Genomic DNA, 16,180 nt, shown 5'->3' with positions numbered 1-16,180 from the left:
CAGAGAGGACCGAAGGAAAGAGAACAGTTTCTAGTCCATCCATATTTATCATTTATCCTACACGTCTGACTGAAAAGTTAGCAGAAGACATTTTGTGTCTGATAGGACATCATATTTACAGCTGCAGGTTGTTTGGAACAAAAAAACGAAAAAATACAGACAAACAGGTTCCTATCACAAAATAAAACTCTGAAGTTTAGAATGTGTCTATAATTTTGAAACAGGAGAAACAGTCGTACGTGTGTTCATGAGCGAGAGTTTTGACGAAACTCCTGTCTGTTCCAATACTTCTTGCATGGACTCTTCAAAAGTGTCCATTCGATGACGCAACGAATCGAGTTCGAGAAGTAATGATCTGGAGGTGGGGTTCACTGGTGCCATTCTTGTGGAACCATGCAAGCGAATGGCGATCTGATGCTGTGAACTATTTGCAAGTGAAAGATCTACTGCTGATATGTACGTTGTGCATGGTTCACCTGAAATGGTTAACGTACGGAAGAAGACGGTTATCTGGTCAAAAAAAACCGGGTTAGAGTAAGTAATCTGCGGATAAAACTGATGATTCACGGAAATAGAGGGAGATATCAAAAGAACGGTTTGACGAACTTTTGTTAATCAGTCAGCTGTAATACCTTTCCGGTGCCTAGCTGCCATGCCACCCGAAGGAAGCACGGGGGATGAGGTACTGCCAAGTTGCCCAAGCATAGACAGGAGAAGTCTAGAGGCAGAGGTAGGGCTCGAACCACGGACCTTCCGGTCAGTACTTTCGCGCTCTAACCATTTGAGGCACTCCGCTCACGAACTTTTGTTGGCGTGTGTGGTACGTCTCGTGGTAAGTTAGACTGGCCTAAATGACCTGAGCGATGTGCTAATATGTATTTCCCGCCAGGGAAAGATGTCTGTAAAGTGTTAGAATATCCGACATTTTTTCTGAGTAACCATGAGTCATGAGTTAGTTTCATATAAATATTCATCTATGCTGATGGAGGCCCTGGCAACTGCAAAGCCAACAGAGACCAGCTCATCTGATTTCTCAGACCTTATCAACACTAGGCACTTCGTTCTTATGAGGGTTCCGTTGGTGGACACAGACACTTTAGCCACGGAACCGCCCGATCAACATCTCACAAGCTGCAAATGTCTGGTCAGTTGCTAGATGGTCCTTACATCAACAAATTGTGGTTGTTAGCCTGAGTTCGCGTAAACAATCAGCCCATACTCATCTGATAGGCTCACCTCTTATGTGATGAGATCATTTCACAGACCAGATAAGCATTGGATGAAAAACTATTCCGATCCAACATGCCGCATTGCACCAAACTGCTCTATTCTTGATTCCATAGTACTCATTTAAAAATTTAATTGATCTCTTAGAATAAGGCTCCATCCTGGGTTCGTGAATTTTATGGTTGTCTTGTCAAATCCCGCCATACATAATAATTGCCGGATATAGTGCGAACATCATGAGAAAGACCGTATGAGGGTATCACATGCAACTCGAGTATTAACCATTGACTGAAGTGCTGCTATCGATGACTAGCGGGTACCAAGTGAGCTGAAGCACTCTGTTTTGAATAATCCAGTTGACCAAGATACAGTGAAACAGGTTCAGTGTGACTTAGCCTATCTGGAATACACGGACCCGGGATATATAATTTCACTCTCATAAGTGTTCCTGATGACTATCAGCTTAGAGTCATTTATGGGTGACTTAATCCGCTCTTCACACGAAGTTAGTGCTACGATGAAATAACATAGCTTGGAAGCGATCAGGGCGAGTTTCAAAGGATTGAAAACCCTTCAGATAATGTTGACTGTTCACATCAGAGGACATTTTCAGGTGCGTTCTGTTACAATCGGATCGATGCCTTTAAAGTTCTACAATCTCTGGGGGACGAAAATTCTGGACACAAAAGACAGTCGGACCAACTTTTTTTTTACAGCAGAAGTGTTTCCAACGCATGGGAACGAGATGGCTCAGTGGTTAGAGCGCGAATTTACTGACTGGAAGGTTTGTGGTTCGAATCCGACCTCTGTCTCTCAACTTCCCCTGTCTAGGCTTGGGCAAGCTGGCAGTATCCCATCCCTCGTGCTTCATTCCGGTGGCATGGCAGTTAGGCACCGAAAGGGTGCTACAGCTGAACTATGCCAATGCATAATGAGATAGTGATACTACAGTAGTCCGCATACTGATTTAAGGTGTGGATCCAACAACACATGGCTACGATAGTAAACCTGGATAACATGAACAAGCTATATTGATATGAAAGCGAAAGTGCCAAGAAACTCACGTACCAAGCGTGGAAAAGTGTGACGTGAATTCTGCCAGTACTTCTTGATCTTCGGTTTCACAGAGCAGTTCCAATAGGCTTTCGATCGAAACCAGCTCAGCAGATTGATCAGCAAGATCAGAATGTGCCAGCTGTTCCAATCGATCACGCACAGTAGCCATACACAAGGTCAGCCATGGAGCCAGTACAGGTAAGGGAGCAAGATTGAGGAGACCAGCGGACGCATGGAACGACTTTTCTACATGACTGATGGCTGTTTGAACCCAACAATAAGTGTAGGGACTCAGATGCAGTTGTTCGGAAAATGCTGACCAGTTTTGGAGGAACTGATCCCATGTATGGCTGTCGGTCAACAACTGTACACTTTCTGTTGGGATGTGAAGGTCAGATTGGACGGTGATAGACAGTTGTGTAGTGTTGAGTCGACTGCATATTCGATCGACGGCCACGCGATATAGGTGAAATACGGAGCTCGGACACTAAAAATGAACAGGCAATGTGAAGGTCATCAAGAAGACCCACGACGTTCTGTGACTAAGGAATGGGTATTTTGGACGACGTTATAGTAGTAGAAAATGAGATAGTAGCAGACCTTTTGGCCTTGGAAATAAATAAACAGACTACAAATAAATGCCACTGCATGGGTCGTACGACCTCATCACCCGTGTTATGTGGCGAAACAGACAGAGGTGAATACCAGACCGAACCCCTCAAGAACTAAACGAAACGGACCGCAATGGATCAGTCACGAATATTACTCTGGACGTCACGAAGAAACTGGACCTTACAGTGGTGTGACGGTTTGTGTGCCTGGGTGACACACTGAGCTATACTGGGGGGGGGTGTCCGTGCGGCATTCACAGTCTCTCATACCGAGTTGGTTAATAGTTAGAGAGCTGACCAACACAGTCTCTCAGCCCTTCAGGTTGGGGGTTAGAACATGTGTGACGACTCGTTCTGTAAAAATTCGAATACACTTGCATTTCCCACCAAACACCGCTGCCTTGCGGTCAGGCTTTTGGTTGAAGACCCTACTCGTCCTCCTGTCTAGCTGGTAGTATCCTAATCCACGTACAAGCACACACAAATAAACTCATGTCAAATCAGCCGTTGCGTGGTGCCATCAGCCGAGTCACCTTATTTGCTGCGAAAAGCACGAAGGGTATTCGAAAACATACTACTACCGACGCCTCTCTTATTACACTTTCACGTTTCTCGCTTCTACCCTACCTCACCCAAAACTGAATACTCTCTCAGCAGATCCAAGCACTGCGACTGACTGCTTTGTTCACCAGACTGTCGCGTCCACTGATCAGTGACGAAGTGATTAGAAAACTGATATATGGTTGCACAGCAGATACTTCAATCGCGAAAAAAAACCAGCGCTATCAACTACGGTGGCTCGGCCACATGCTATACATGCCGAAACACCGTCTACAGAGACGAATGTTATTCTCCGTGCCTCCTTCAGAATGGCGCAAACCGAGAGTTGGATAACGTATTTGCAGACGGATGTGAAAGGGATTACGGAGAGTCCGGGTGTTGTACGCCTTCAAGGATGGGGTTCGCGTGCCCCTTCCTGCGACTGGCTGGAGACATTGCAAGAAATGGCGATTGATTGATGTCAGTGGCGTTCGTGCTGTTAGTGTCTTTTTAGACTGTCTGATTGAGCGCTTGGAGGTGTAGGCACCCCAGAATGCTTGTGGTATGTCAGCGCCAGGTGCCCTCCTTCCCTCACCCACTCATTTCTTTTCATTCCAAGGCTTTGAATATAATTAAACAAACTTTATGGTTGTACGGCAGTGTAACATCAGTGTCAATACTGATGTTGCTGTCTCTGATGATGATCACTCAAAACTGTTGGATGCACTCATTAGAGATTTCTCAAACCCTTGATCTTCTGTTCCACCTGTAAGAGAATTTGATTAGTCCTATGACTTCTATCTTTTAGGCGGTTTATCTTCATACCGTTGTCAAAGTAGATTTCACCAACGCCTTCGCGATCCGGTGGGTCAGAATGAATAATGGGGCAATATCAGATAAATAGGCCAACACTTAGTGACGTGGCGCTAATCGAAGGATGGCTTTTGTACTCAGGGAACCGTGATCCGTATCCCTTATCCGGAGTAGCAATGTGCCCTTAATTTTTATGGAGATGTCGACAATAAGTTCACGTGGAACTCAAAATGTGTTCCGGATGGAAAAGCTGTAGTGTATTAGTAGTAATAGCGGAAATAAAATAAAGCTTCTCGTTGTAGAAACGTATTCAACTACGGAAAATCAAGCGGTAACAGTTGGGTGACGGCAATACACCGAGGGACAAGTAGGAGGATAGTGATTTTGTTCGGTCCCCGGTGTTTCACACTTAAGAGGTCACTGTCTATTCCAGTGAACAGGTAAGCTACAATGGAGACCGTGCACTTACTGGAGCCACCAATCCTTTTTCCTTCCAAGTTTGGGATAAGGTAGACAATGGATGAAAGAAGAGACGATCTACAAGGTGCCAAATAATATCGACCAATCTAATTTGGTTCGACAGACGGCCGGAGCGAGATCGACATGGAGACAACTGAGACTCAGGCAAGTGAGTTGCGATGGACCTTGTGAGGATGTTCGATGTCAACCAATCCAGACCATCTCGAAGCACGACGGACCAGCTTTGGTTAGGCACAAATTGATCCATACCTGTCCAGGAGAAACTCATAGTGTAAACCAGAGACGAATCGGCAGTGTAATACTTTCCATCTTTCTCGTCAGAAGTCATATCTTTTGGAATAAAGACCAAAACTGGGAGTTTGTTCTGGGTGGAACAGCGCAAGACCAACTCATCAGGACTTCCAAGACAAAGTAGGCCGGTTAGCTTAGACGTGTCGGGGGAGCAACCAATCAAGTTGGGCACGGAAATCAAACGGCAACTAGACAACTTGATTCGAAGCCAGGCGGTTATCACACTGAGGGGTTTGCGCAAACGAGCAGCAGACATGGGTGAATAGAGGCCAAGGGAGCAACCGATGAGTTGTGATGCAAGAGGAACGGGCTGCCAAGTTATTTTGTCGTCCATCTAAAACGGACAAAGTGAGTGTACAGAAGCAGATGGATGAATCGAAATCCATATATTATTGCATAGTGGGAAGTGAACACCAATAATACCGCAAACTACACATCGCTCGATAAAGTACTCTCGCCTAAGACTGTCACTCAGCATCCAGCATAACTAGAGATCCAAGGTTTACTGACACGACAAATCCGATCATTCAACCATCATTCAGTCTTAATAGACCTGATTACTGAACTAAGTAAACCTGATAAACCCAAATTAGTGATGAAAGTGATTGAATGAGTAAAGTAAAAGAATACTAACAATACAAAGATAATCGTTCAGCTTTAACACCCCTTCGGTGATTAACTGCCATGCCATCCGAAGAAAGCACGAGGGCTGGGATACTGCCAGGTTACTCAAACCTAGACAACAGAAGTGGAGATACGGAGGTCGGGTTCGAACCACGAATCTTGCGGTCAGTAAATTCGCGCTCTAACCACTGAACTATCCCGCCCCCTCACTCCAAAGACAAATTCTCCTCCGAGGATACAATCCATAATAATATTTCCTGTCAGCCACGTTGGAGTATACACTCCCCTCGCAAAAACCCCAATTCAGCGATCCCCAAAAAGAACCACTGGGAAGAGGATCATCTGGCTTCTGCTGAGGGATTGACCTTTCTAATGTGATGTCGTAAATTAACTACTGACTGAAACAGAACGCTCTCCAGAGAAGTAGTCCTTTTTTGGTGATTGTTTTTCGTGAAACGAGGTGTGCATGGGTTAGACGACCAGTTTGCAAGGAAAGCAATCAAACAAATTCTGAGCCAACGGGAGAAAAAGGGACAAAATATGAAAGAGTAGAGTCAACCAGCAGAAAAATGATGCATAAGAATGACGACCAACCAACTATTTATCACATTTCTAAGAGTAAATGGTTGACGAAGCAATGTTGATGGCAGGTGCTAGTTACACAGTAGGACAGCAGTACTAATTCACCATGGTCTCACAAGTCCTGAAGGCGCGTCCCCACCAGCATCGTGTGAGTAAATCCAGGAAGTGTATTGAAGATGGGTTTTCTAACAACGTGAAGTAAGCCAATCCCCTTGGTTGACAGGTTTTATACACCCGAGCGATTACTAAAAGGTCCGTGGGTAAGTAGACCGTTGAATGCCAATAAAAAATCTACAACAGTGTTCACCCTGTCTGCAACGAATGGCTCGGGTGGGTCCCATGGGCCGTCACCTCGCAGGGTTTGGAGGAAATTCTCACCTGTTGAGCCCATCTAGAAAACCGGGGGCGTTTGGCCGAAGCGTCATGCCAGCGTTGACTATCAGATGAGTTCATAACCATTCCTGTTAGCACCTTGGGTCCGACCAGACTCAATGCATTCAGGTGAGTTGGTGGACAAGCAGGCATGGATCGAAACAGAGCATGTTCGCGTTCTGCACATTGTTTGTGATGCATGCACAGACGAAATCGATGAAAACATGCTTGCAGCAAGTGTTGCCGGCGAAAGTGGTCAGCTTTGGTTGACAGCCAACAATTTCTGATGACAGTTTCAGTGAGAAGTGGCAAGAACTCAAACTCAAGCATATCACGCTGTTTGGGGGAAACGAGGCATTGAGAGGCAGAGGGATGACGATTAGATTACGGATAAGATGAACACATGAAATTAAAACAAGGGCAAACACAAGCACAAAATCTCCCACGGTAAATAACACGTTGACAGTACTGTGTTACTTGATAGATTTTGGAATTTTCAATGGAGATTTTGTCCTATAAATGAGACCAAAATTCCTAAATCTTTTCAAAATACCAACGGACTCCAGTTAGCTCACACGATGAATGGATCTTCCACCTGAAAAGTTGCCACAAGAGAAGCCAGTTCACACGTGGATTCTGCGATTGAAGGATGAGTGGCTTCATATCCTGCTAAGTGAGAGTTAAGCACATTGCTGATCAGCCGGTTGTGGCCTGGGGGTTACGAGATCGAATCGGCGCATCGATTCGTGAGATATGCTCTGCTGATGATTGACTTCACCTACAGGACGAAATCTCCACTGGAAATGCCGTGTTGCGTTTTATTAAAACCAAGGTGTCTAGGTTATCACTACTCGACTCAGAGCTAGGAAACTGCCTAACAAACCAATAAGACAAAGTGAAAGCCAAATTACCTTGAAACTGGCATGTCCTTTAAAAAACTTGGATCCGAAGGTAAATATAAGTGGTTTTGTGCCAAGAAAACGCGGATTAAATCGCTAAGCTTGGTATGAGATAGCCGAAGTACTGAGCACTCTGGTTGCTATGGTCACAAACGATCACTAAAACTAGGACCGTCAGACTGAGTACCAGGAAGTATCAGCCGACAAAAAGAAGTATGTCGCTCCTCTTCTACACCTTTTTAGTGTTTGGGTGCGGTCTATATGGTGCAGTTTAGGCCACCTGGGGATTGAGATATCTGAACTTTGGGGAATATTTCCACGATACTCTGATCGTATAAATGAGCATTAACACACGAAAAGATCGCAACAGTTAAAGTGATATTGAAGTCTACTAATTTAAAATGGTGTTCTTTTTCGCAAACGGAAGAATAAACATTACCAATGTTGGGTAATCCACTTTCGCACATCCCGTCTTTACAGACCAAGCACAAGAAAACTCACACATAGGGACACGAGAGCTAGACAATGCTGCGCAATCCTCTGGCACTCCGTGATGAGCACGGACTCAAGCAAGGAATCACGCAAATCAGTAGATGTACGGTCCTGAACAGTCTGGTGCTGTGTGTTCAACGATTCCGTCACCATCTGTTTCAAAACAAGAGAAAAAAGGATCCGCTGTTTTCTGATGATGAGATAACTAAGCAGTGAAACCCATCCAACAAGGGACCATAAACTTGCTCGAAAAAGGCAGTTAAACATGGTTATACAAGACCAAAATACCAGTATGGGAGAGACATTATGTCTCCACACTGAGGACTTTTTTTTGCCTAATATCGTTCTTCAGCTACTGCATCGCGGTAGGTCAGGTGAAATGTGATAGGTAGCTGAAACAAGGGATGAACAGTGGTCACATCTCGAGGCTATCCATTTAGTCTCAAACCAGCTTTATGGAGAAGTCACAAAAGTCTGTGCAACGGGGACCGGGCGTCAGATGGACGGAAATGTGTGCATTCACCAGACGAGATCTACAGCAGCGCCTGCTGTTCCTGAATTTGTGCCAATTTTTACCGGCGTGTTACCTAGCGCCTGCTGTTCCTGAATTTGTGCCAATTTTTACCGGCGTGTTACCTACTACTGATAATTATTTTCAAAACAAAAAACGATGATAATAATAAATGGATATTAGGCAACAAATGTACTGCCCTCCTGTTGAAGCTGGTTGGTTGGACAGCATTTTGTTGTAATTTGAAGGGCAGAATTAAACCAATTTAAAGTAAGACAATTAGTTTGTTTTCGGTACATCATGAACAGTGCATTGTACCCACTTAAGAATCAAGAAAATGGAGAACCCCAGTGCATTGAACCTGAGTTCTTGAAGCAAAAGGTAAACCTACCTTGTAGACCTCCTGACGAACAGTGCATTCGACCAATTCCATGAGGACTGTGCGTAAAACGGATTCCTCAACCAGCACTTGGCAAGCAACTCCCCTGAAGTCCAGGAATTCATCGACCCATTGATCTATAAAGTTCATAACCAATGGTTTGTTGCCAAGTAATTCTTTCATGTAAGGGTCCTGAGGTTTTCGGTCAACGGGTGGTAAATTGGACGGTTCCGCGGGGACAAACGCTGGCACAGGCACGGAGTAGCTGACAGTCGAAGGTTGTAAACGATTTGGCTCTTCTAACTCGTCTTTTCCAACAAAGCGATCCCGGTTGTCAAAAGACGAGTGAACTGGGGGCGGAACAGCATCATCGCGACAAACAGGTCCACCATTGAAAACTGTCGATAAAGAGATACTAGACCGTTTTTGTTCAATAAGCTGAAAATTTGGAGTTGAATGTGGCAATGTGAAGTTGAAGAAGAACAGATGCAATCACAGAGCATATTCGAAAATGCTTGGCGGAAAAAAGATGCCGAATTCTTGGGGCAATTAATGAAGGTGTTGGGGTCAAGGGCCAGGCATTCGAGTATCAGGGAGCACCAACAATGGATCGGAGGATCGCAAGGGAAGATCAGAAATAGTCAGAAATGCTCAACAACAACAACAACAACAACAACAACAACAACAACAACAACAACAACAACAACAACAACAACAACAACAACAACAACAACAACAACAACAACAACAACAACAACAACAACAACAACAACAACAACAACAACAACAACAACAACAACAACAACAACAACAACAACAACAACAACAACAACAACAACAACAACAACAACAACAACAACAACAACTGAAAACGGCATGAATTTGCAGCCGTTTGGTTCTTCGTCGAACCTTTTGAAGCATATCGAACCAATCGCGAGAGGGGGTGCTTAGTGCTGATCCAGTTCATAAATAATATCCATGCATTTACAGTCAGACTACATACTGTTGCTCAAGTCAGTGACAGAGGTATAAAGTGTGCACAACACAGAAGCAAAATACATAAAAAAAACTTGCCCGCAAGGCTCTTCGTTCACGCCAGGCTAGTTCCGGAGGTTGCGGCTGGGTTTGTTTCTCAAACACAAGTTGGTTAACACAAACGGTAAGGCCCCAACATTCACAGAATGATTTCGCCTCTTGAGTATCTTCGAAACCCAGCTGCCGAGTCAGTGTGCTCAGCGGATACTAAGTAAGAGAAGTGTGACAGGAAAGTTGATTAACACACACGTATATTTTTCAGGTACACGTTTTAAACAAAGCCAGTGACACCATGAATCCATTATAGTGATCTAGTCCAAGAGAGAAGCATTCGAAGGTAGATCACTCACCTAGAGATAGCGTAAAAACCATCCACGTCAGCTACGACCTACGCTGTGCAATCCTGTTCCTCCAAACACAATATAAGTGATGTAATCCCTTCAAAGAATTTATCAAGAGAAAACTTACTTTTAGATTTCTAGGGAGGAATTTAAGATCCAAATAGTAGAAAAACTAAGAAAGTTGTGGTACTCGATCAAGTTCATTTAACGGTGTATATATTTATATAATAGGAAATGCTTTGGCTATTCGGTGACATCCATAACGTCATCGTTTGTTGATCGTCCTGATATCTTTACAGCGCATTCGTCAAAAGCTGTTTCCACATCTCCACACAGTTGACGTTGTAAGCTGAAATCGATATTAGTAAGTGAGAAGAACCTACAATGATCGCCTAAAAATCACCCTACAAACAGGTGTCACTCGAAAGTCAGATATACCGCAACGTAAGCTTTGTTGTCCCCAAAGAAACACCGACGGTACAATGACAAATTAGAGGTAGACATGGACACTGACTCGACTCCAGACATCTGATAGCAGGATTTAGCTGACTGCAGCCTGTCCGTCATGGCGACTGACTCCAGCATGCGCCAACTCCAAAAACGTCCCGGATCGCTGCCGTTAGCGACCGATTATCCATTGCATGATGGGCGCTGTGTAGGTCAATTTTACCCATCAATGGGGCCTGTAGTTGACATGTAATCCCAGAAGATCGAGACCGTCCTTAACGTTTGTTACCCTGGTTTTCAGCTCCTTTTCTATCCAGAAGCGCCATCCGGGCACATGCCCAACCACTATCCGTCGAAGAAAGCACTGTTTTGCATCATAACCCTTTGTTATGGAAGGTTGACGAATGACAAGCCATGAACTGACTGAGGCATAACCCTTTGTTATGGAAGGTTGACGAACTGACTGAGAGTAGATTGAGTGTGCTAGTGGTTGGGGTTCACGTGCTGTTTACTGTACGTGACAGGATACTGTAAGGGAAAACATGCAACCGATCCCAATGGCGAGCATACTGCCACGTCCAGCCGAACTGCTCAGCTAAGGTTTGTCTGTCGCTGTGTGTTGTGCTGGCTCATTTTAATTAAGGTTCGCAGAAGGTGACCTTTCCATCCCACTGATCCGACCCTTACTCCGATATGACGCTCAGGTGTGTTTCTTTAAATGCTGATCAATGCAGGTAACTTATTCTTTCTCGTTATCCCTCGGGATATACGGTTTTTCTAAACTGGACCTTTGCTATCCCTCTCTTAAATCAAATTTCTTTTTTTCTCGGATGTGTGGCAATACAGTGGAAAACGATAACACGATTTCTAACGTTGGAAACGAGTACCCAAAACACCAATACTAAGAATTCAAGCTGGATGTTGTCTTTTTCGGTACAAGTTCAGTATACATCAAGCAGTAATGATAGAATTTCGGATTACAATTCGTTCAGCCAGTCCACCCAGGATTTACGCATTTCGAGAGCCACCTATGCGCTGAATTGCACAGAACTTTCATCCGCCCCTTGAAATGTCATGGAGTTTATGGCCTTTATACTAGAGTATAACACCCTTGGTTCAACGAAGTCGTGGACCTCCCAGAAGAGGTTGGATGGTCTCTCCAGAAATGGGAAGTCTTTCAGAAGCCTAGAAGAGAATGCTTTCCGGGGACTTAGAGGGATGAGGTCGTCTGAAAACCAGACTGCCGACATCAGTCTTCTCTCCATAATAAGGGAGCATAGTTGTGTAACTAGTGGCCAATGGAACGGTTTGCTAAAAAGGCTGTTGCGTTGAAAATTAAAAAGCCACATACAAACGGATTGCATCACCATCCGAAATCGGCATGTGACTGCCAAAAAAACGGTGAATAACAACCTATTAGGGATTAGTAACAAGGAGGGAGGTTGAAGACTCAGTGCAAAAAACCTCATGTGCTTAGGGAAAATTACTGTGGACCTTCCGGTCCGTAAGCTGTCTCCTTAACCACTGAGCTATCTCGTCTGCACACTCTAAGTTGACGAAATTCTCACCAGAAGCTGTTTGAACATGGGGGTGTTGAAGACTCTCCAGCCTCGTCTCATTCAACAGAATCTCAGTCGTCTTTGAGGAGCACCAGGAATGCGGATGGCCTGTACAGTTGGCGTTGCCCTAAGACCTGATGGAGTGCCAAGGAGCGGCCAGTTGACTCACTAACAGATGGTCTCTTGTGTCCTGTATTGTGGGTCGGCTGAAGCAGCTTTCGTGTACGCTCGACTGAACTGTTCTCCTGCAATTCTTGAATTTTTGGATTCAACCACGTCTCGCTATCCATACACAAGCTTCCTCTGATATGATACCTAGCCGACAGTGCTTGTGCGCAGAAGCCACTGTGACAATACGTTGTGAGCATTCGAATCTAGGAGGTTTTCTAACAGCTCTCCGTGCTCACTTTACCGAGGTCTGAGAAGCCGTTCTGTGCGACAGCTCTGAGCAAACTGTAAATGTGCAAGACATGAGTACCATACGACAAATACGAGCAAAGAAAACGAGAGTATGTATACACATGATTCACCTGCACATCTTTCCTCGGGTGCCCAGCAAAAGAGGCTGCCAGACGTATGAGAGCTTGACTGCGAACTTGGACGAAATAGCGATGCATCAAGCATGCAGACAAGAAGGTGGCTTGATGAACCAAACGGAAAAATCGAATATAATTGTTCGTCGTCACGGATTCATGCACACTGACAGCAAACCGCATTTCGGGGGACCGAAGCAGATGAGACGGCAATTTTTGCACATCGCTTTGGAAGAAATCGACAGATGATATGAGGGAAAATGTTTCTGAGGATGACAGATACGGATGTGATACTGAATGTGAGCCACAAAACCAAAAGCTGAAGACTAATCGGTAGGTCCAGAAGGGATGAACACCTAGGAAATACTTGCCGGAAAACCAACGTGGAGTTCGAGGCGGTAGCGATCAACACAGTTGGTAAAAGAGCACCAGCAGAAGAGATATCCTATGGTAGCTAGATGCACTTGGGATGTAACTCCATCACATTTGAAGACCAAACCCGAGGGACAATGCAACACAACAGCCTAAAGGGTAATGTGCAGTAAGCAGTGATTATGAAGATAATGGTTGCTATTTTGTGAGGCACGCTGGGTTGTGCAAATACTTTAACGGGACTGGAACAAACGGGAAAAAGCCAAAGACGTCAGTGGGAACAGAAAACACTTGAAGACTGTCACTCATATTGTTTCGGGATCCTGGTCAAGTAGGCAGAAAAAGTGCGAAGTAAAGAGACAATAACTGTTAGCCCTGAGTCGATCACACGCGGTTATTGCATGCGCCTCATGGCAATCTCAAGCCCATTCGTGATCTCAATTCGCATCTAGCTGTAACGACTGTCAACCGACTTTAGTCTCGGCAAATATTACGTAACGGGGACAGTTTTAAATGCAGCCACTTTGACAAGCCACCGGAGAGCTGATACAAACTGCGTGTAAAATAACTCATTTTAACAGGCATGTGGGAATACGTTAATCTAATCAACCCATTTTTAATGCGGCCGCGAGGTTGTGCATCGCATTCGAGAGCTGGAACAGCCTACTGCTGTTCCTTCCGAAATAACACATTCCTATGTAGTACGCGTAGAGCTGCCCGCTATTTTCATATATGTTGATCGCGTATGTCTACTGAAAAATTTCAGATCTGTCATTCGTAAAAAAATCGTTCAGCTGTAGCACCCTTTCGGTGCCTAGCTGACATGCCACACAAAGGAAGCACAAGGGCTGGGATACTGCCAGGTTGCCCAAGCCCAGACAGGGGAAGTCTAGAGGCAGAGGTCGGGTTCGAACCACGGTCCTTTCAGGTCAGTAAATTCGCGCTCTAACCACTTGGTGCATCTCGCCTGTCATTCACACACCATCAATCAAGCATACAAAGCTCGGTGAGATGTGGGACAATCAGCACTCGCTAAATTCAGATTTGACAATAATTTTGCAAAGATAGGCATTCATGGGGGGATAGTAAAAACTTCCACACAAAAAATTCAGCAAATCTGTTCATCAGGGGAAGTACATTTTTACGAGCGAACAGTCTAGGCGTGTTATATTACAGCCATCACGGCTAATCGTGAACATAAAGATTGAGTATTTCAACTACTCATCGATTTTGATAAAAAACCTGGCGTTTACAGTCCGGTTGGCCTTCGATTATAAATGATCTTACAGGAAAAAAATCGGTGTTTCCAGGTAATCACAACCACACGAGGCTTGTCACTCGTGTAAATGTACTGGTTAGACAAGTCTGCTCGGTAAAGCAACAGGGATCACAGCCACGTGACGGACCCCTTCATGCCTACAAGATAGGCTACAACATCGTGCAGACGAGCTTCTGAGAGTCCAATCATTTACAGCACATGCTCTACTAAGTCGCGAACTAAAGCTTCTACATACAAAACTTGGTAAACGATCGTTTGTAGTGAAGAATTAGGTCGATTTGAAGTGAGGCGCATCTTGCGAGTTATGAGCCATTTTCAAGACACAGCGGGATGCAGTACTTTTGGTTTCGGTAGAATGGCTAGCTTTCACGACTCCATTTACCCGCGGTACAAGTTTCGCAAAATGGAATAGCGTATGACAACGTAGCACAAAGACAGAAATACGTTTAGACCACAGGAGAATAGTGAATCAATTAAAGATACAGCTTCAAAGACCTACTTCAGAGCTCCTTGGTCGTTTAAGTTCATCAGAAGCATGTATGCACGAAACTCTGCTTCGTTCGGGCAGATACAGTTGGACTGGTCACTTATGTCCGCACCCAAGTCATTGTACATCTCCTTCAGTGTCTGTAGACATTGCGTCAAATTTTCAGAGTTTATGCGAGGGTCAAAGCTGTCGATCGGCTGGTCAACCAAACGGGCAGCGCAAAATATGTGGAAACGAGCAATGCGTTCCATCACTCCCACGATAACGGGACAACACAGGCGTTGCTGAACGATATCCTTCCGGATTGCACGCGTCCGGGTCCACATAAACTCGTACCAAGGCTTCCACAAACTACGTGTATTGTCGAGTTCCGGACGATCGGCAATACTAGCCAGGAGGTAAGCCATTGTGCGCCGCAACACAGGTGTCGGTCGTAGTTCACAAGGCAACGGAACAGGCTGGTCTGCTGAAGAACGTTCATAATCTTTCACGGCGCGTGTGTGATCCATTTGCCAACTCGAGGGGGCAGCAAGGGTGGAAGGCAGGCATTCGAACACCTGTGAAAAACATTGTTCCAAGATAAAAACCTATTAGGACTCAAAGGATCTCCTGGTTTCTTTCTCAGAGCTAGCTGGAAGTGTGCACAAAGACTGTAACTCTCGAGAAATGAGGAAAAATGGTCCACGAGAGTAAGTGAGTGTATGAACAGCTGAATTCTGAATAGCTGCCCAGAAGGGATGAGTTTAGAAAAGAGATGAGAAACAAAGGACCGTCACGAGACAATTCTTTAGGAATGAAGCTCCAGAAGAAGAGCCTTTTCAAGGACAGAAGACTTACGGAAACCCGGTGATGAATCTCGCGGAAATAGCGCTCCAACTCCGGGCACATATCCATGCAAGTTCCACGAATGGTTGCTGCACGTGGATCTAGGGCATCCTCTGACATGCTTGAATCTAGAGGACCAAGTTCGAAAGGTTGAAATGCAACCTGGGATGGTCTTTGTTGGCGCTGCATCTGATAATGGGCTTGTAATATGGACAGGCGCTCTTCCACAGTGGAACCGTACAGACTTTTCAGAGGACCGATTTCAGGCGGAAAAACCACTTCGCGCTCCCTAGAAGAGTCGAGACGGACGGCAGTACTTCCCGTTCCCCCGGAACTTTCGATGGTCTTCAGAAACTAAAACCAGAGTAACAAACATCAGTTATGGAAAATTAACCGAATCCAACTTGTGATTCTCTAGCTAGCGA

At 44.9% G+C, this 16,180-nt stretch overlaps 1 protein-coding gene across 1 annotated transcript in view; it reads right to left on the bottom strand.

Annotated features, from left to right (window-relative positions):
• Positions 1-103: 103 nt before the first annotated feature.
• The window catches only part of T265_06113 (hypothetical protein), a gene marked incomplete at both ends in the record, with an annotated part of 20,969 nt that continues 4,892 nt past the window's right edge, over positions 104-16,180 (bottom strand). Inside the window, 10 exons of the mRNA XM_009171299.1 lie at positions 104-476; positions 2,296-2,770; positions 4,717-5,352; positions 6,603-6,932; positions 7,997-8,140; positions 8,890-9,315; positions 9,952-10,119; positions 12,790-13,018; positions 14,943-15,487; positions 15,768-16,109. Of these exons, the coding sequence (XP_009169563.1) occupies positions 208-476; positions 2,296-2,770; positions 4,717-5,352; positions 6,603-6,932; positions 7,997-8,140; positions 8,890-9,315; positions 9,952-10,119; positions 12,790-13,018; positions 14,943-15,487; positions 15,768-16,109 (3,564 nt within the window). The remainder of the gene's footprint in view (positions 477-2,295; positions 2,771-4,716; positions 5,353-6,602; positions 6,933-7,996; positions 8,141-8,889; positions 9,316-9,951; positions 10,120-12,789; positions 13,019-14,942; positions 15,488-15,767; positions 16,110-16,180) is intronic.

The sequence above is a fragment of the Opisthorchis viverrini genome (assembly GCF_000715545.1).
Source record: "Opisthorchis viverrini unplaced genomic scaffold opera_v5_120, whole genome shotgun sequence".
Taxonomy (NCBI): domain Eukaryota; kingdom Metazoa; phylum Platyhelminthes; class Trematoda; order Opisthorchiida; family Opisthorchiidae; genus Opisthorchis; species Opisthorchis viverrini.
This window is presented reverse-complemented; position numbering and strand designations above follow the sequence as displayed.